Here is an 18,752-nt window from a genome sequence, read left to right as displayed (position 1 = left end):
ATCCATTCTTCGAGTTTTCTCTCATCTTATAAGCATTTGAGTGCTTAGTTCTATAATATTTGTGAGGTGTTTTGTTCTCCTGTATTAAGAGAGTGTGTGTTCTTTTGGAAACACAGTGAGTGAGTTGTACACCACAAAATATTATAGTGAAATTATTTTCATCTTGCCCGTGGTTTTTACCATAATAATTTTTAGGGGTTTTCCACGTAAATCTCGATGTCCAGTTTATTCTTTATTTTCGGGTTTTTACTATCTCAAATTCTGTACGTGGGACCAACAATCTGATCATTAAACGCTAATCAGGAGCACGAGCTCCCACAATCATGGTAAAAAAATAATCAGTTTTTATATCCTATAACCATGATAATAGTAAAAATTACAATAACTTCTGTTTTTTTTTAAATGATTAAATTTATAGATCAGGAAAAAGTGAGAAAAATAACGCTAAGTAGTGTTTGAAAATAAAAGTGGATAATATTTGATAAATAAATTCTTCTAAACCACTTTTGTGAAAGCAAAATCAACATTCCATCATTTTTGAATTTTAATAAAATTAAGCATATGCTAATGTTGAATCCGAGTTTAAAAAACATACAAAACTAATTAATTAGTAAATCAAAAGTCAATAATAATTTTTTTAGTTATTGCAAAACTCACTTAGTTAAAACACTGATTATTTTGATTGACATAATCTTATACATGACACTCGCTTTCTACATAGTACAAGACTACAAGTAGCTAGCAAAGTAAAGAAACTAAGATATCAAAACTTTCACCATTAAATTGAAGATGGAATGCGCACATGTTTGTGGTGTAGTAACATAAATATATTTTAACAGACAGGTTCGAATTCACCTTAAAATCATTAAATTGTCATCAACTAGATCGGATTGTGCATTGAGTATGTGAGAAGCATTTTTTTAAAAAATAAATATAGTGCATTTTAACACATTCAGATTATCTTTCTGCATCTATTATTATTATTATCAATTTTTTTTTACCATATTATGGACCAATCATTTTGCATTGAATTCTCAAAGTATTTAGACTTTTATCTGTATTTTGCAAATTTTTATAAGGAAGTATGATAATTTATAATTAATTTTGACCCTGCTTAATAATTAGCATAAATTATTAATAAAATTAGGAGCTCTTGTGAGACGGTCTCACGAATCTTTATCTGTGAGACAGGTCAACTCTACCGATATTCACAATAAAAAATAATGCTCTTAGCATAAAAAGTGATATTTTTTCATGGATGATCCAAATAAAAGATCCGTATAACAGAATACGACCCGTAAAACCGTCTCAAATAAGTTTATGCCTAAAACTAGATAAACATAATCAAACTAAGAAGGAAATATATATGTCACTTAGCTAACAAAATTATATTACAAAAACATTCAAGTAAGAGGCAGCATTTTTAAATAAGGCAAAAACTTGTGTGAGACAGTCTCACGGGTCGTATTTGTGAGACAGATCTCTTATTTGGGTCATCCATGAAAAAATATTATTTTTTATGCTAAGAGTATTACTTTTTATTGTAAATATGAGTAGGGTTGACCCGTCTCACAGATTAAGATCCGTGAGACGGTCTCACATGAGACCCACTCTTGCCATGATCTTTGGCAATTTAATGCCACCTAAGATCCTCCCAACTCAATAATTAATGCCAACCTGGTCAAAAATTAAATTAAAGATGATCTTTATTTAGTTGAAAATTAGTCATGCGAAATTTTAAAATATATTATATTTTAGTTATGAATTATCTTATAAAATATATTGGTGTAATTATTTTTTGTAGTACGAAAATCTTGAATTGAAAATGATAAAAAATTTGAAAAATGTTTCCCATAAGAAAATTAAAAGTAACATATATATATATATATATTTTAAATTAAAACTATACAAGTTTTTGAGGGAATGCTATTCAAGTTTTTTTCTTGAAAATAAAAATAATAAACTTTATCACAGAATTCGTTGGATTCAACTGTCCGTCTGTCCTGTCCCCTATACGCATATATATACACGCATGTAGTTATATATTGTAGAGGGAAAAAGAATAGGCAGGCGGAGAGAGAGAGAAGTCACAAGATTCGGGAACCCGTAGAGATTAGGAAAAATTTTGGTGGGTCAACAGCCTGACAGGTCTGCTCATTACCGGGATTGATCCGAAGGTAAAATAGAAACAACATTATTCTTCGTGTCAAGGTAAAACCCGACGACATATGTTGTTTTTTTTTCTTTCGAAAGTTTGATTATGATGTCTGTAAATTGTAATGTCATGTTTGTGAATCATTTTATGTTTTCTTCGCATGATCAATGTTCTTTAATCGATGGATGACTAATATTTTTTATATGAGCAAGATTCTTGATTTTTTTGGTAATTGCTTTCTTAAAAAGATGCGTGGGATGCCATGCCCATAAACTTATGTTTTGTCAATGGTGATGTCTGCGCTTAGGATTCTTGAAACGTGAATAAGAATTGAATGTTTTGGAAATAATATGGACGCCTGATACATTTATAAGAAATGAAATTTTCTGAAGATTTATGAGATTCCCATTTTCTTGGATGATTTTTAACCTTGTCCTTTGAAATGGTTTGATGAGGTTTTGACTTGAGGTGTCTTTGAATTTGGGATTCTGTAGGCTGGTACCGGAAAGTGTTCCCCTGATCTTACAAACTTTCCTTTCCCTCCTAGTTCTCCTCGTGATTTTCAAGAATCTCTCATATACATTAAATATAGAAGGGAAAGGAAAGATCAAAGTTTGAAAGTGTGTTGGCGAGAAATAGAGAAGGAAATCTGTTGGAAGGGAGAGGAAATATCAAAGTTTTAAAGTGAGTTGGTGAGAAAAAAAAAACTGTTGATTGGCGATATTATGAGCGCTGTATCTGGGGTGATGTCAAGACAAATCTTACCGGCGTGTGGCAGTCTTTGTTTCTTCTGCCCCTCATTGCGAACCAGGTCTAGGCAGCCCGTGAAGAGGTACAAGAAGTTGATAGCGGATATTTTTCCTCGGTCCCAGGTCTGTATCATCACTAAATGTTGTGTTTCGGATTAAAATTGTTTGTTTAAACATTTTTCACTAAAAGCTTAGTATCTGTTGGTAAATTTGCATCATGTGAGTTACTAAATTTGTGATTCTGGCTGTATTCATATCACATATTTAACTTGAAGTGCCGTGGCTGACCAATTCTATAAAATTCGGTCTTGATTTGGAGGTTTTTTACATTGATTGTGAAATGCTAATCCTAGTAAACATTGGATATTAGGATCGTGATATGAATTTTACCCTATGTTAATTAAGCCAAGACTGGATGTAGTTTCTTCAACAACAATTTTGCATCAAATGAGTGATTATATTTTATGGCTTGGTGGTGTTAGTGTCTCTCTTTTTGTTTTTCATACTCGCTGCCGTTAAATTATTTCGGTTTTTTACTTACATTACAGGAAGAAGAACCAAATGATAGAAAGATTGGCAAACTATGTGAATATGCTGCAAAGAATCCTTTGCGCATCCCCAAGGTATTATTACACTGGCATAAAGTTCGTTTCCAATCTAATAACATGAACAAGAAAAATAGCATAGTTCAAGTCAGAAAACTCATAATGCCACGGCCCAAGCATGAAGCTTGGCATCGGGGTGTGACATTGACAATATTTTCGAAAATTTATATTAAACTTTCAAGAAAACTGAAAGTGCGAAAAACTAGTCTATTATTACATCAAAATACTGAAACAGTTTGTTACGTTTGGAAAACAAGTGAAATTGCATAGCTTCTCATTTTTTCTGAAAGTTAATCACAACAAAGAAAAAAGAGAGGATAAAAGTACCAATAGTTATGCAACTATGAAGCAACTACATGACTTAGCCATAAGGGTTGTAAGAGGTGAGTTACAAGGAAATCATTCAGAGCCAATTCGTTCCAGTACAAACATTTTATAACAAAACATGTTTATACAAAAAACATAACTACTATGACAACATTTTGAAAATAGAACAAAAACAAAATGCACACAAAGCTTTATTAGCCTTAGCCGGTTCTGAAACAAAGTATGAAAGAGTATTAATTTGCCTTATCCGGTTTCAAAACAAAGTGTATAGGTCTGCATGGCTACTGACCGTTCCAAAGGCGAGGTTAGAACAACGGATTCACTCTCTGTGTCAGGGTTGGTAGTAGCTCAAAACAATGAATTCCTACCGTCACATGCTTAAAAATTAAATTTCTAGACTGAAAATTCTGGAACCAAAGAGTATCAACACATAACCCACTATGTTGGTAAACAAAAAAATGAAAACTACGAATGTGTTGATACTCTTTGGTTCCAGAATTTTCACTCTAGAAATATAAGTTTTTAACCATTTAATGAGTCATCCTGGTTTAAAACATAACACAATTTTAAACCAGAAAACCTCTTATATGTGGTGGCTAAAATGTCAGTTGAAGTGGAAGTATGTGTTTGGGAAAACAAGAAAGCTAGAAACACTGAGCTTTTCCTTGCTGGATTTGTCTTTGTTGGGAATTTGGTGCTTAGGCAGAAATAACAATAGTGCTATTACTTGCAGAGAGTATTTGTACAAAATTTCTCATGGGAATTTGTTGAGTATTTATAGGTGCTGAATTCACTTGTAATTTTAACTTTGTCTCAATTCTTATTATTTCCATAACTTGACTGTTACAAGAGGGTTTATTTCTCATATTAATTCTTAAATAATGGCTGTTAATGGCAGCCATTATCCCTACATCAAGGTGCCATTTACACGCCCTTTAAGTTCCCCAACGATAAGGAGGTTTGGGTTTTATGTTGGGAGCCTGGCCCTCACACATCATGTTTAAGTGCTCCTTGTTTTTCTTCACTCAGCAAAATCTTTGTCAAATTTGCACGAGCTAACTATTTTTACTGGCAGCAGCTTTATGATAGTTTGATACGAATATGATCTCATGATTTGCTGGCGCTTGGGGACTTGTGACTTTAATGATTTTGCAGGTTTCATTGTTTAACTAGAGGAATAAATGATAGAAATTTATATAAATTTAGTTTATTATCCCCATGCCCTCAGGTTTTTTTCCCTTGCCAATGCTCCTGTTAGGATCGAAAATAAATTTAGAGGCAGTGAATAAATTTATCTCAAAATATTTCGGTTGTGTTAGCAACATTGAAATTTTATTCTTGTCAGTTGGGTAAGTCAATCAGTGAGAACTGTGCGAAAACAGGCTTACTGAAACTGGTTGAATTAATGGCTTATCGAGAAAATTATTAAGGAAGGTAGACTGAAAAGTAAATAAACACGAAGTTGTTTCTGGATGTTCGGAGATTTCAAAACTCCTATGTCGCCCCTTCTTCCTCACTGAAGGTTTGCATTAAAAGACTTTGGTGATTACGAGTAATTTGAAACACCTACTTTAGTGGGACTTAAAAAATGCCTAACTGAAACTCTTGGTAAAGTTTCAATCTAAATACTTTGAACAGTAAGACTTCTTACTCTCAATTACACAGATTTCACAGAGAGATTCTAAACACAAATTTGATCCTCAAAAAGATCAGATAATGATATATCATCGTGTGTTAGCTATTTCAGTTTGACTCTCGGAAAGCTTTTACGAAGAAGATTAGTTTGCTTTTATAATCCAAAAATAGATAGTGTAGAGTTTGTTCATCTGAGCTATTTATAGCTTTAATCTGCAACGGTAATCTTTTCAAAATATATCAATTTTCAAATGCAGATGTCGTTGTTTCTATGTCATCGTCATTTCTGACATGTTCTGGTAGTGCGCCGAAACCTGACATTCTGTTTAAGGTTCAGTGATTGTTAGTACGGAAAGCTTTATCTAATATTTCAGCTGAGTTCTGATCTTTAATCATACTGATTCTTCAGGGAATATGGTTTTGTTCTGACTTATCAACTAGATAGACAGTTAGTTGGACTTCATCAATCGACCTAGAATCAGTTTGACTATTAGTATCCTTCTCATGTTTGATCACTCTGGCTTTGTAATCAATCAGACTTCTTAATTCAGTTTTCCTCCTTGAATTTAGTTTGGTTAGGTTCTATAGTTATCATTTAGATAAACAACTTTATTCAATAACCAAAACTTAAAATGCTTCAACAAATCCTCTTTCTGCCTTAAACAAAGAAGACTATGATTGACAAATTGACAGAAATTTGATTAATGTCATTTTTGAGGGTATAGAGGCGAATTCTTTAATTAAAAGAATTCAAGAAAAATAAAATATTATTTAGAAATAATTTACTATCAAAGAAACTAAAATGAATTCACAAAACTCTGCTTCTTGATAGTTAGATGCATGTAACATGATATGTTTTACACCCTTCTTTCATCGTGTTCTTTTCGGCCTGTGTTTGGCTCTTGACATAACTCATAATCATTTTATAAACAAAATATCGAATGTACTATCCTAATTTTGTGTATCACAGTGCTGCTACTTTTATTCCCTTTCTAAATCATTTCGTTTTACTTATTTTTATGTTTGTTTTCTACAGATTGCAAGCTCTATTGAGCAACGATGTTATAAGTACTTAAGAACCGAAAACTTTCGATCAGTGAAAACAGTCTTGTGCATTTACAGGAAATTGATATCTTCATGCAAAGAGCAAATGTACGTACACTGCTGCTATATTTATGTTCGGTGTCCAAATTATCGGATTTATTATAGACTGTCTTTTATTTGTTGGTAAATCAGTTTGTGCATCATCTTATATTTAGTTTTTGTAAGATTCTGAAACCAGGATCATATATTTTGAACCTTTTCCATATTTTTGGTAGTATAACATCTTAATAATTAATTTCTTCAATATTGGAACTTTAATGCGGCGCTCTGAATTTCAATTGATAGAATATGAATTGAAATATTAGTATTTGTATTGTCATAGTTCTTTCTAAACATTTGATAGAATATGAACCATGGAAAAATTTACGTCAGCATGAATTTCGAACTGAATATTATCATACGGAAATTGATGGCTTTCCCTTTTGTTGTCTTTAATGTTTCCTTCTTGTTTCGATCCTTTATTTGATTTGCAAAGCATGAGCTTTCAAATCTGTTTTGTCATATTGTCTCCTAAAAGTAGCGCTACTCACAAAATTTACATATTTCATTTCATGTCAGGCCTTTGTTTGCAAATACTCTGCTGAGCATCATGCAGACCTTGCTGGATCAGACAAACCAGGATGAAATATTAATTATTGGGTGTCAATCTCTGTTTGATTTTGTGAATAATCAGGCTAGTTTATTTATTTCTTTCTTTTCTCCGGATGATCAGCTCCTTAAGCTTATGGATAGGGTTCTTTAAATTCCTACTATAAAAATTAGACTTATTCAACTCTGGTATTATTTCCAGAAAGATGGAACTTACATGTTTAACCTGGAAGGGTTTATACCAAAACTATGCCAACTAGCTCAAGAAGTGGGAGAAGATAAGAGGGTGGAATATCTACGGGCAGCTGGACTGCAAGCTATATCTGCTATGGTATAGCATATACATTTTCATTACTTTTTCAAATACCTTTGAGTTGATAAATTTAAATTAGAGTAGGAATCTGAGTCTACTTAAATTCAACTTATCAAAAAATATGTAGAATTTAAATGCAAGCCTTGGCAACATTCTTTAGTTCTCAATATTTTTTCTTGCTTCTTTAGGTGTTTTTCTTCCTCTTTCCTTCAACTATGATGGGCTTTTCTTTACTTTTTGTTGGACTTGGAACAGGAACTGTTAACTTTACCTTCAGTATATCATTCACTTTTTATGATTTGGATTTCTTCAGACAAGTTGCCGGTCAAATTTAAAACCAGTATTTTATAATGAACAACAAAAAACATTTTGACATGCAGCTGAGATTTAGGTCATATATTCCAATTATTCTTTTAAGTTTTCATTTCTTGATTGTGGAAGTGCTGATCATGCGACTTAAGCAACTTCAGGTGCACTATACTTTATTGATACTTGTGAAAGTTTATGTTGTGGCTTACTGAATTTTTCTATTTCCTGAAACGTTGGCTGCTGCTGCTTGTGGCTTTGCTTTGTTATGGATGCAGTAAAAATAAACAGTAAATTTGGAGAAGAGATTGAGTCAAAACACCATTATACATACAGTATTATCGACTTCATGTCAATGGTCTAATAATCTCTTAAAACGAGCCATTTTCATTAAATTATAATTTTTGTTATAATCAATGTTTTTATATATGGATAATGGGCAATTACTTTCGGTGAAGGGGAGAACTCCAAAGGAATTTAGTGACTGAGATATCTCTACGTTAATTTATTTTCTGATACTTTTTGTAAGCGTAAATGCTTGGTGTACACACCAGCAAGCTATTCTTACCAGTTAGTAATCTTCCCTTGGGTTCTAGACCAGAGCAGGTTTTGTTTATGGATTCTTTACAGCATATTTAGAGCACACTGGTTTTGTTTTTGTAAGCTTCTTAGTAGTTGTTCGTAGAATGATAACCATGGATTTGGTGTTCATTTCATTTGTGATACCTCAGTGCTTCATGCGCATGTACTTGGATTTTTAGCCATTCAACATTTATCGATATGCTTTCTTTTGAGATTTTCTGTCTTCTTTTGAACATTGAATAGTTCCTCTTTTTTCCCTTCTTGTACAGATTTGGTTCATGGGTGAAAACTCCCACATTTCAGTCGAATTTGATTGTGTAAGTATAGTCTTTTTTTAAGATATGTGAGCTTCTCTTCTTTGTTGTCCTACCTAATGAACCTGAAATAAACAACTTGTTTATCTCCTTTGTTTTCTTTAAGTATGCTCTGTATCTTATGCCATCATTGTTTTTCTACCTACAATTCTGTTCATTTTTATCAGTTTCTTAAATTGAAGTTAGAGCACTGAATTGAATTTATATTATCATGTTATTGCTTTCGTAGAAATTCTCGTGACAATTTGAATAAGGTTGACTTAACTGTTCAAGTATGTATTTATAGCCACTGTAACACTTTTAGATCATTGTCAAAATTCGTTATTATTGATTGCACCATGCTTTCAAGTTTCAGGCAAATCAAGGAAAGCCAAGTATGCTTCTTTAAACACACACATTAAAAAATGTGTACATTAGCTCCCAAATAACAAATGATATTGAATTGCAATGTGTTCTCCAGCACAAAATTAATTTTATCTATCTATGTTACCGAGCTCTTACTGATTTTTTTTTATAGGAAACAATATTTTAATTTAAGTGATAATAATGATTACATCAGTCATCGATTATAGCAGATGACCTAAAAATTTCGAAATCTATCGCACTAATGGTCTAGTGATACACAAAGTCCCACTGTCTTATCAAATCATAAACCGAAACATTCTTGAACTCCTTGTTAATTCCAATCCATGTGGCGACATTAAGCTTGATTTTGTCCCAGCATTTGTTGACGTCCGATTCTCTTTCTTCGAAGATTCTGTGGTTTCTTTCCAACCAAATTGTCCAGCATATACATTGAACCACTACTCGCCAAAATATTCCTCCTCTCTTGCCTGTTGTCCGACCCAAATCCATGCTGAATAAGTCTTTGGTTGATTTAGGCGTAACCCAATACAACCGCAACTCCTGCAAAGCTTTAATCCATAAAGAAGACGAGAATGGGCAGTGGATGAAAATGTGATCCTGAGACTCTGAGTCATGTCTGCATAAAACACACCAATTTGGACACAACGCAAGGCCGGGGCATCTTTTTTGAAGCATCTCCGATGTCGGTAGCTTACCCAGAGTTGTAGTCCAAGAGAAAAACTGAATCTTACTAGGAACAGGAACTCTCCAGATTTTATCAAAGAGTTGAAATTTTGGGAAAAGGTTTGGTGAGAAAAATGAGTCGTAGAAAGAGACAACAGAAAACAAACCCGATGGATCCCCTCTCCAGTGGATAAAATCATCCACCCCCTCAACCAATCTAACAGGCTCTAAGACTTCTAATAACCCTGTGAGTTGATCAATCTCTACATCTCTCACTGCCCTCCTAAAATGAAAATCCCAAGAGTGTTCTCGATTTGTACCCCCGACATGAGCATAGTAAGAGATAGGTAAGTTGTGACACGTTGAAAGCTGAAATAAAGCTGGAAAACAATTAGCTGGTAGTAGAATTTATTATTTCTAAGTTATATCTTTTTTTGGCCTTTTGTTTTCCGATCTAACTCCAAAAGTATCAAACTAAGGTGTTATTATTGTTAAACGAGGGTGAAATATGTATTGTTCAACTTCACTTTTCATTGCAATCTGTTTATACTATGAAAGTCTGTTATCTAATTTATATAGTTACATGTCTTGTCCTTTTTCTTTACTATTTTCAAATTTACATCCCCTCCCACCCAGTTTCATTTTATTTATCAACTCAATCTTTCTGTTCAGATTGTCTCCGTGGTCTTGGAAAATTATGGAGGTGCAAATAAGGAGTCCCACAACTCCAACCAAAATAATACGGCGCAAGAAGTTCGTAAAACTGAGGATCGTGTGTCTCCCTTACCAGAAACAGAGGTTCCTTCTTGGACGATGATCGTTAATGATAAAGGACAACTAAACGTGACAGCGTAATTTCTTCGAACAATTTGGATTTTCCTTTGGCCATTTTTTGTATGCTTAACTTGAATTTTGATTAAAAATCACAGGGAGGATGCCAAGAACCCAAGCTTCTGGTCTAGAGTGTGCTTGCATAACATGGCCAATCTTGGAAAAGAGGCCACTACCATGCGTCGTGTTTTAGAATCTTTGTTCCGCTACATTGACAATGGAAACCTCTGGCATACCGCAAGTGGGATCGCTTTTCCAGTGCTCAAAGACATGCAAATTCTGATGGATAATTCTGGTCAGAGTTAATTATTATTTGTGGCCTGTTTCAGATTGATCGTTGTATTTTTCTCCTTTTTTTTTTATCAAGTGCATTTCTTTCTTTTATTTGTGCAGGGCAAAATACACACTTGTTGCTGTCATTATTAGTCAAGCATCTTGACCATAAAAGTGTTCTTAAGCAACCTGGCATGCAGCTTGACATAGTTGAGGTGGTCACTGCACTTGCTAGACTCACTAAGATCCAGTCATCAATAGCTATAGTTAGCGCTGTAAGTGATATCATGAGGCATTTGCGCAAAAGTATTCATTACTCACTCGAAGATGATTCAATCAAATGGAATAGAAAATTTCATGAGGCGGTTGACGAGTGTCTTACAGCACTGTCGTCGAAGGTGGCATTACTAAATCTCTATATTTTCTCATCAAATGCCTATTATATTTTATAGTGGACTCGTTTAGTTGTCACTGCCATCTTTCCTTCTTCAGCCAACTTTCTGAAATTCGTGGTGGTGGTGCTTTTTATATAATTACAGGTTGGAGATTCAGGTCTAATCCTTGATGTAATGGCAACAATGTTGGAGAATAACTCAAGTGTTACTTATATGGCTAGACCTACCATTTTTGCTGTCTATCGTGCTGCTCAAATTGTTGCCTTTTTGCCAAATGTATCATATCAGAACAAGGCAAGCTCTTAAAAAAATTGAAAAGATTTCAGCTACTTTTCTTTATCATTTCTCTAGGTGAGATATTGACGCTATGTATGGTATTTTTGTTCTCCATCTAGGCTTTCCCAGAGGCTTTATTTCAGCAGTTACTTTTGGCTATGGTGGATCCAGATCATGAAACCCGAGTTGGAGCTCACCAGATCTTCTCTGTTGTCCTTGTGCCATCTTCAGTTTGCCCTCATTTGGAATCAACTTTGTCTGAATCGAAGAAAAACATCGAGTTTCCAAGGACACTCTCAAAAACTGTTTCTGTGTTTTCCTCATCAGCTGTCCTGTTCGAGAAGTTGAGAAACAAGAGGAGCATTTCCAGGGAAAACCTCACTGAGATGAGCAATGAAAATTTTTTTGGGGATGTAGAGCATATAAACAATACAAATGGAATGTTCAACAAAATTAAGTCTACATATAGTCGGGTATATAGCTTAAGAGGTTCATCAATGCCAGATGTTGATTCTTTGACCAAGTCAAGTAAGGACATGGTAGGCCTGCTTGGTATTCTTCTACTTTTTCCAAAGCTTATACATGTCAGATGTGATAGGCTCAAGTCTTTTTCAAATTGTGCTATGATTTACAACTTCTTGTATTAAATGTTGTTTACATGGGTTCAATAGGTAGGATCTAGGAATATTCTAGGGAGGGAGGGAGGTTTTGTAGAAAGGGGAAAAGATGGGATATCAGAGTAGTTACAACTTAAATTCCATTTTTTTGCTCGAGCATGGTGACCCCCACACCCCCCAATCACCACCAGGTCTGCCCTGGTGTTCAGGTAGTTGAGATGAAGATTCTCATTGGTTTAACAATGTTATAGTAGTCATTAGGTGTCTCTTAGTGATGTTATTATATATGTGTGTGTGTATACATATATAGTGCTATCACAAGCAAATGTCTTCCTTTTCACTTTCAGCGTGTCCCTCTTAGACTGAGCAGCCACCAGATTACCCTTCTCCTTTCATCAATTTGGACTCAATCACTGTCTCCTGCGAATGTGCCTGGAAATTATGAGGCCATAGCTCATTCATACAGCTTGATTTTATTGTTCTCTCGAGCCAAGGTATATTTCGTGTCCAGTAATTTCTCAAACATTAAGCATTAATGCTGCAACCTGCTTTTAATTGCGGTCTTGTATTTATTTCTGTTTTCTCTATAATAATGTGTTTTCCTAATTCTCTAAAGATGTATTTTTTTTTGCTGTACTGGGTTTTGGGAAAGGGGAGAGGGGTTATCCTGAGTAATGTTTGCAAGATTTTTCTTTTTATTTTTGTATCTGAATCAAGTTGAGGCTTGATGATGTTTTAGATTCTGTTAAAGACGCGCATTCTCTTTGGAAGAATGCTTTTTACTGCATTACAAGTGATGCAAGAAAATATGTGAATTGGACTTTGGGTATGGTTTGAACAATGTAATGATCCAAGTAACTTAATATAACATGGGTTACCAAGCAATCAACCTAAAATTTATTGGAACTATATAGACAAGTAATTACTGGGATAAGTCCTTGATCAAAAGCAATAAGCACAAGTGCTTCCCTGTTTCATATTTCTTAACAACCTCCTCGTAATCCTGGACAAGTAAAGATCCATACTCATGGAAAGCATCTGGACCCAGAGGTGAATCAGGATATGCTGAGTGTGACACCTGCAGCGGACATAATTTGTGAACAAATCATCACAAAGAAACTAGAGGAAAGGCAATGATTGAAACTACATAAAACTACACCCGCAACACAAGTCCTTGCAACGGAACACGGATATTGATAACTAAATGAATTCATCCTAAATTTGCTCCCTCAAAATTTGGAAAAATTACCTTGCTGGAATATTGTGGGGGATTCAGGGGCTTAAGGATGTAGAGATAGAATGAGTCCTTCCTTTGCAATTTCTTCTTCTTGAATAGGTATGTTGTCGAGAGAGCTATGAGTTAAAACTCTGAAACTGTTTTCTTTGGTGGGTGCAGAACTCAAGCCGTGATGCTCTAATTCAGTGTTTTCAATTGGCATTTTCATTGAGGAATGTTTCTCTTGCAGAAGGAGGTGAGACTTCTTACGATGAGAATTCTGCGGCAGCAGATAATGATGATGTTTTTAAATATGGTGCCATCTTTTGCCTATACTGTCTATAGTAGGTAAACGGTGTGGAGGGAAAATGAAAGAGATGATATAATAGACAAGAAATCTTAATCTGGAGACATGCTAATAGAATCTAATGGGACACCTTAGTTCTACAATTTCAAAGAACCACATTTTTCATACGTTTTGTATCAATGAGTAGAGGAGTGGATGTTTATTTTCATAAATCATGACACTCATTCATTTGGATAATATTTCAAGTGATTGAACTTGATAATTCTAATTTTTTATGATTAAGAACATTGTGCTTAAATCTAAACTCAGTAGATGGCTTAATAATAACACTAGTTACATATAATTCATATGAAATATGGTAGGGTTCAACCAGGTTGGTGAAATAATGTAAATTTAGTTACTGGAGGAATTTTTTGCAAGATGATTTGCTAAAAATGCAAATGAAAGATTGTATTTTCCGGTGAAACAAGTTTTGGACGAATTCGGTTATGGTATAAGCAAGGTATTTTGCCACTGAAGTCGATTATATTATTTTCAGGGACTCTCCCTTTGTCACGTCGCAGATCTCTCTTTATGCTCTCAACTTCTATGATTATATTTTCATCAGTGGCTTTCAACATTCATCCTCTTCTTCCATATGTGAAGGCTACGCTTTCTAATAAAGTGGTGGGTTGCTTATCTGTTCTAAGGTCCTTTAATTTTTATAATGTGTGTGTGTCCCATTTATTGTGATGTCTGATTTTCTTTTCTTTTCTGGATTTGTGTAAGGTTGATCCTTTTTTATGCTTGGTGGAAGACTCCAAATTGAAGATAACTGAAGCTGGTTTAGGACACCAAGAATTTGTTTATGGATCCAAAGAAGATGACTCTTCTGCTCTTCGTTGTCTTTCAGAAATAAAATTAACCGAGGACCAGACTAGAGAATCCCTAGTTTCAATTATAATTCAAAACTTGGGTATATTATCAGATGTAAGTCTTTAAATTTCTTGTTTATGACTTTTTGACCAGGTGGGTAATATTTTGTTTATATGATTATTATCTGCATCATCGCTATTTGGTTCAGTCTGAAAAGTCTACCATAAAGGAGCAATTGCTTAAGGACTTTGTGTCTGATGACTTGTGTTCTTCTCGAGCCCAATTGTTTATTGCTAGCTCCAAGAAAGGACATGAAATTAATTCTCGCAGTCTGAAAAACCTAGAGAAGGTAAGTTATTGTATTGAGTTCTGCAGTATTTTTGTTTGTTGATATCTTATTTCTTAGTAATATAATACAGGCAACCTCGACCATTGGATTTGATGATTCTTCTCTAACGGATTCACTCGCAAGTAGTAATTTCCAACATGATTCTCAATCAACAGTCGAATCTCCAAGTTTCCTTAGTGTGGATCAACTCATGCAATCTGTGAGTTGCTTGAATAATTTTCTTGCAGCAGTCCAAGTTTTGAAACTGTATCATGCATTAATATTTTTGAATATTTGTAAATAGGTATTGGATACAGCACATTATGTCGGCAGAATCTCTATGAGCACTGCCCCTGATGCATCTTACAAGGAAATGGCCAATCACTGTGAGGCACTTTTAATGGGAAAGCAACAGAAGATGTCATATTTGGTTAGCACTGATCCTAGCCAAGGGAGCTTGTTAACAATATCTTTGCCAAATTCTGATGAAGAGGGCAAGCAAATGGCTTCACATGCGGTTATTGACTATGATATACATAAGGTACTTAAAAATATGCCTAAAGTTTGTGCGCACATTTTTTTATTACAACACATGTACGTGGGACATGCATCTTTGTATGTGAACATACTGCCAATCGATCTTAGGCTAAAGTTGGTGGCATATAGTTCAGTTCTCAGACTATGTACATGGTTCTCAGGCTAAACATGGTCTGTCTACAAATTTTCCTTAAATTTCGATAATTATAAAAAACATTTAGGTTAGGCTTAATGTAACTACCAAATTGTACGGATGGACCATGAGCAGTTACTTTAGCATCAATGTTTACTCTTGATGCAAAATCACATGCGCAATTTGAACTGCCATATTCAGAACCACAAAAAAATACCATATTTCTACTCAACGTTCGCAGTAAACTTTCATAATTATCATCGAGAAACACTAACTTGTTTAAACTTTCATAATTATCATCGAGAAACACTGACTTAATTGTTTAAAACTCTATGGCAGATTTTCTTTTTTATAATGGCAGTAACATTTATTTTGCCTTATTATGCATATTCGATATATTTATTTGAAATATTTCTTGTCATATTTATTTTAAGTTATTTCATCTATATAAAAGAGTTATGATTGTATTGATTGAATTCATAGTGTATCTATCTTCACGGTGGAAGCACGTAATTTTCTCTTCTCTATTTTTTTTGAACTTTAGAATTCAACAGCTTTAGTCAATGTTCATGACTTAGTTTCTGACTATTGTGCCCCCGAAATTTGTTGTATCAGAATGTTCCTAGAGCCCCAAGTGAACCATCCGTTACCGGAGCTCCAGCACAATGTGCAGCTGAATTGCAAAAGAATCCCCACTCCTTCAGACTACCAGCATCGAGTCCATACGACAATTTCTTGAAAGCTGCCGGATGTTGATACGGATGGGATAAAATCAGGTACCAATATGGCCACAAGTGCACTATATCGGTCAAATAAATGTTACTGTTCAGGTGCGAGTACTTTGAGCTGCCGAGCATATAGATCAGCATTTGGCAAGAATATAGCCATCCAGCAACATGGCTTTAACTGTCCGAGTTAGTGGATTCTTTAAATCATTCTCTCTCTTTCCTCTCCAGTGGGGTGAAAGTTCACATTAGATTCGAGCTTTTCCTTCCCTGAGCAGAGGTGTGAATTATTACTAGGATGTGGTTTTGTAGCTGTAGTTTAGATCACAACACTCTCGTGTACAAAGATTGGTTTTGTTCATGGTTCAGCATTATGATTACTTATAGTGATGAGGAAATGTGTACATTTTCCAAATTTGTATTAAATGTTAATGGAAATGTCGATGAGTAATAAAATCAAAGAGCGTTTATGAGACAATTCTGCATCTTCTAGTCATGGTACTGTTTTTGGATTTTCTCATTAAATCCAGGGTGTTAGTATTAGTGTGTTGATTATTTTTGTATCTTCCGGTCGAATTCACAAGCATTTTTATTGAAGTCGATTTTATTCCTTCTTGTTCCGAGCATTTGAGGTTTAAACAAGTTTTAGACAGTTCTTTGTAAGTTGATCATACATCTTTACGGTAGCATTGTCTCGTAGATGAATGTAGTCAGTAAACAGTTATTGCAAGCGATTTTAGGATACAATCATTTTTTATGTTAGTAATAAATTTAGAGTTTGTAAGAGAATCTTTTTTTGTTCAAGGCTCCAAGGACCAAGATTCTAGTAGTGGGCAGTGTTCTAAAAGGCGCCGCCTAACACCGTCTAGGCGGTGGGCAACCGATTTTTGGCTGGGCGACGGGGCTGGGCGCTGCCACATTAAGCGGCCGCCTAGGCGGCCCGGTCGCCGCCTGGGCGGATTTGTTTTGTTTTTTTTTAAAAAAATTGGGCCTTTAATTTCTTACTTTTTATTTAATGTTAAAAAAGAAATAGACTAGATACCAGAAGGTTGAACAATTTAGTCTATGTTCAATTTAATGCCAAGATCATTAACAAGAGGAGAAGACAAGAAGAAAAAGGAGTAGATGTGCTACTTACAACTGAAGCAACTATGGCACAAGGATGGATTGTTGATGGTGGAGATGAAGATGCTGAGACAAATGTCGAAGATGTAAGAGAACTTCACGAAGAAGAATTTGTATCGGATGAAGAGGAGGAAGACACCATGGATTTTGAGTTTGAATCTGATACAGAAAAAGTGTTGGAAAAATATGGAGATGAACAAGAAGAAATAGATGTTTAGACTTAATATCTATATATTTTGTCGGAAAAATGTTGAAGTATCATGGATGATACGAAAGTTGTAGCAAACATATGATAGTGATTGACCAATATTAGTAATATATAAAAACGTATTAATATCTATATACTAAATATTATTAATTTATTATTGCATAGAAAATCACAAGATTTTTGGGCTTAAAAAAAAACCGCCTAGGCGGCCCCACCTAAACGCCTAGGCGCTAGGCGGTAAGTGACCGCCCGCCTACCGCCTGCCGCTTTTTAGAACACTGGTAGTGGGTTCAAATTTCATCGACCGTATGAGATGTTATAATTATGTTTTGAACGCGAAATCCCATCCAAACTTTGGTATCATATATATATATATATATATATATATATATATTTATATATATATATATATATTTATGTTCAATACGTTATTATATATATACTGTATGCGCTGATGATTTGTATTATAGCTCATATGATACCAAAGTTTAGATGTATATAAACTAGAAAAATGAACGTGGGTTATACGTGAATAACTAAAATATGTGAATTATAAATGGCCAGTAGCATTTATAAATTGAAACAAACCTAACTACAAAAAATAAAAAATCACGACCATGAACGGTATATGAATTAGACACCTTATCTTAGCCATATGAAACACTTTTCAATCTGCTTCTTGAATGATTGTGACAACTCGACAACTCTTTGTTGTAGTTTGTTATAATATGTATATAACCATTTTGGTATACTTAGCAAGTATCTGAACTTCTTCAATACCTATTATCTTATTTACAATCATCCTTTGAGATATGACATGCTCGTATTTTGTGTCACGCCCCGAAACTCGGAGTTGACACCGGCGTCGTTTGCAATCACACAATTTAAAACGACAAGCCTTTCGTAGCACAGTTTACACCGAATCCAGTTTATAAATCATAATCTCAATAAAATTGTCTTTACAATATCGAAATAACTTAAAAGACAGAATTCAATGCGGAAGCGTAAATTGCATAATAACAATAATAAACTTAAACTCTATCTAGACTCTTGAATCATCACCATCCCCAGAATTGTTCGGACTCCTCGTCCTCGACCTGTTCTTCGGGCTTATCTGAGAAGGGTTGTAAGGGGGTGAGTACTTGGGAATACTCAGTAAATGGGGGAAAATCGAGCACAATAGAGACAACATGCATAAATTTCGAAACACATGACTTGC

The 18,752-nt window shown here is 34.5% G+C and overlaps 1 protein-coding gene across 3 annotated transcripts; it reads left to right on the top strand.

Moving 5' to 3' along the window:
• Positions 1-2,025: 2,025 nt before the first annotated feature.
• On the top strand, positions 2,026-16,513 carry LOC140839526 (protein SEMI-ROLLED LEAF 2-like). 3 transcript variants are annotated; one of them, XM_073206282.1, is made up of 20 exons: positions 2,026-2,177; positions 2,650-3,027; positions 3,453-3,527; positions 6,508-6,623; positions 7,134-7,248; positions 7,366-7,494; positions 8,634-8,681; positions 10,380-10,558; positions 10,637-10,833; positions 10,932-11,209; positions 11,351-11,500; positions 11,602-12,021; positions 12,447-12,593; positions 13,496-13,571; positions 14,161-14,288; positions 14,391-14,591; positions 14,686-14,826; positions 14,897-15,025; positions 15,110-15,346; positions 16,091-16,513. In XM_073206282.1, the coding sequence occupies exons 2-20, from the start codon at positions 2,881-2,883 to the stop codon at positions 16,229-16,231; spliced, it is 3,054 nt and encodes a 1,017-aa protein (XP_073062383.1). In that variant the 5' UTR covers positions 2,026-2,177; positions 2,650-2,880; the 3' UTR covers positions 16,232-16,513. The 3 variants fall into 3 exon arrangements, with proteins under 3 accessions (XP_073062383.1, XP_073062384.1, XP_073062385.1); XM_073206283.1 differs by having other exon boundaries at positions 7,134-7,252; positions 7,370-7,494; XM_073206284.1 differs by having other exon boundaries at positions 2,044-2,211.
• Positions 16,514-18,752: the final 2,239 nt, after the last annotated feature.

The sequence above is a fragment of the Primulina eburnea genome, chromosome 8 (assembly GCF_022965805.1).
Source record: "Primulina eburnea isolate SZY01 chromosome 8, ASM2296580v1, whole genome shotgun sequence".
NCBI classification, from domain to species: Eukaryota; Viridiplantae; Streptophyta; class Magnoliopsida; order Lamiales; family Gesneriaceae; genus Primulina; species Primulina eburnea.
This window is presented reverse-complemented; position numbering and strand designations above follow the sequence as displayed.

Bases quoted from the DNA above. Each gene is read 5' to 3' on its own strand.
- LOC140839526 (XM_073206282.1), top strand. From the start codon at position 2,881: ATGAGCGCTGTATCTGGGGTGATGTCAAGACAAATCTTACCGGCGTGT. The intron at 7,495-8,633 runs GTATAGCATATA...CTTCTTGTACAG, and splicing joins TGCAAGCTATATCTGCTATG to ATTTGGTTCATGGGTGAAAA. The intron at 14,592-14,685 runs GTAAGTCTTTAA...TATTTGGTTCAG, and splicing joins ACTTGGGTATATTATCAGAT to TCTGAAAAGTCTACCATAAA.